The following is a 1,342-nucleotide window of genomic DNA, read 5'->3' as shown; positions in this document are numbered from 1 at the left end:
ATGGCAAACAGCACGTTTGGTGGGGATATTCTGATCCTGGAGGGGTTAAAGGTCACCTCCCAGTCCTTCACTCCTGCCTTCATCCTCCTCCTCCTAGTTTACATCTTCATCGTGGTGTCAAACGTCGGCCTGGTGGTGCTGATCTTCAGGAGCAGGAGCCTCCAGCAGCCCATGTACCTGCTCCTCTGCAACATGAGCATTAATGATGTTTTTGGGGCGACGATCATCGTCCCTCACGTCCTCAGAGATCTTTTGACCTCAGACTCGGAGCGGAACATTCACTACGTCCACTGTGCCACTCAGGCCTTCTGTGTTCACCTCCATGCGAGCGCCTCTCACACGGTGCTCATGATCATGGCCTTCGATCGCTACGTGGCCATCTGCAACCCCCTGAGGTACGCCACCATCATGACCAACAGGAGGGTGGTGTCACTGTCGGTGTCGGCCTGGGCAGTGGCTTTGTTTATGGTGGCGATCCTCGTGGGCCTCAGCGTCCGCCTGTCGCGCTGCAGGTCGGTGGTTTTTAACTTATTCTGTGACAACGCCTCCTTGTTCAAGCTGTCCTGTGAGAGCGTCCTCATCAATAACATCTACGGCCTCGGCTACACCGTGCTCCTGCTGGGCTCGTCCATCGGCAGCGTCACGCTCACCTACCTGAGGATCGCCATAGTGTGTCTTCGCAGTAAGAACAAGGTGCTGAACAGCAAAGCGCTGCAGACCTGCGCCACCCACCTGGCTGTGTACTTCATACTCCTGGTGTCGGGCTTCATCATCGTCATCCTGCACCGCTTCCCTCAGCTGGCAGACCACAGGAAAGTGGCGGCTGTCCTGGGACACGTCGTCCTGCCGGCTCTGAACGCTGTTATCTATGGGCTGCAGATCAAAGAGGTCCGACAGAAGATTATGAATCTGTTCCACCACAATAAAATATCTCTGATGGATGTAAAATGATGCAGTGTGATCTGAGGGCTGAGCACAGGATGTTTACAGGATATAATATTAATATCTGAGTGGATCATGTTGAACTCATGTTACAGCAGGGCCGAGGAATAAAACACATGTTCATCATTTTCTGGTTATAAATTAAACTTTATTCAACGACATCATTCCAAAATTCAGCCTGTTTTCTTCCTCACCTATCTATCTATCTATCTATCTATCTATCTATCTATCTATCTATCTTATCTATCTATCTATCTATCTATCTATCTATCTATCTATCTATCTATCTATCTATCTATCTCTGTAGATAGCATATTGTAGCGGCCCTGGGGCAGTGGTGAGTGTGAATGAGTGGAGTCAGCTGTCAGTCAGTGTTGGAGCAGAGAGGGGGAGGGCTGCC

At 50.4% G+C, this 1,342-nt stretch overlaps 1 protein-coding gene across 1 annotated transcript; it reads left to right on the top strand.

Moving 5' to 3' along the window:
* On the top strand, nucleotides 1-1,040 carry LOC126385790 (olfactory receptor 5B17-like). The gene has a single exon (XM_050037742.1). It carries the CDS (start codon nucleotides 1-3, stop codon nucleotides 949-951), a length of 951 nt encoding a protein of 316 aa, XP_049893699.1. The 3' UTR covers nucleotides 952-1,040.
* The last annotated feature ends 302 nt before the right edge of the window (nucleotides 1,041-1,342 follow it).

Source organism: Epinephelus moara, chromosome 3 (genome assembly GCF_006386435.1).
Source record: "Epinephelus moara isolate mb chromosome 3, YSFRI_EMoa_1.0, whole genome shotgun sequence".
Lineage (NCBI taxonomy): Eukaryota > Metazoa > Chordata > Actinopteri > Perciformes > Serranidae > Epinephelus > Epinephelus moara.
Note: the sequence above shows the minus strand (reverse complement) of the source record. Positions and strands in the feature narration are given on the sequence as shown.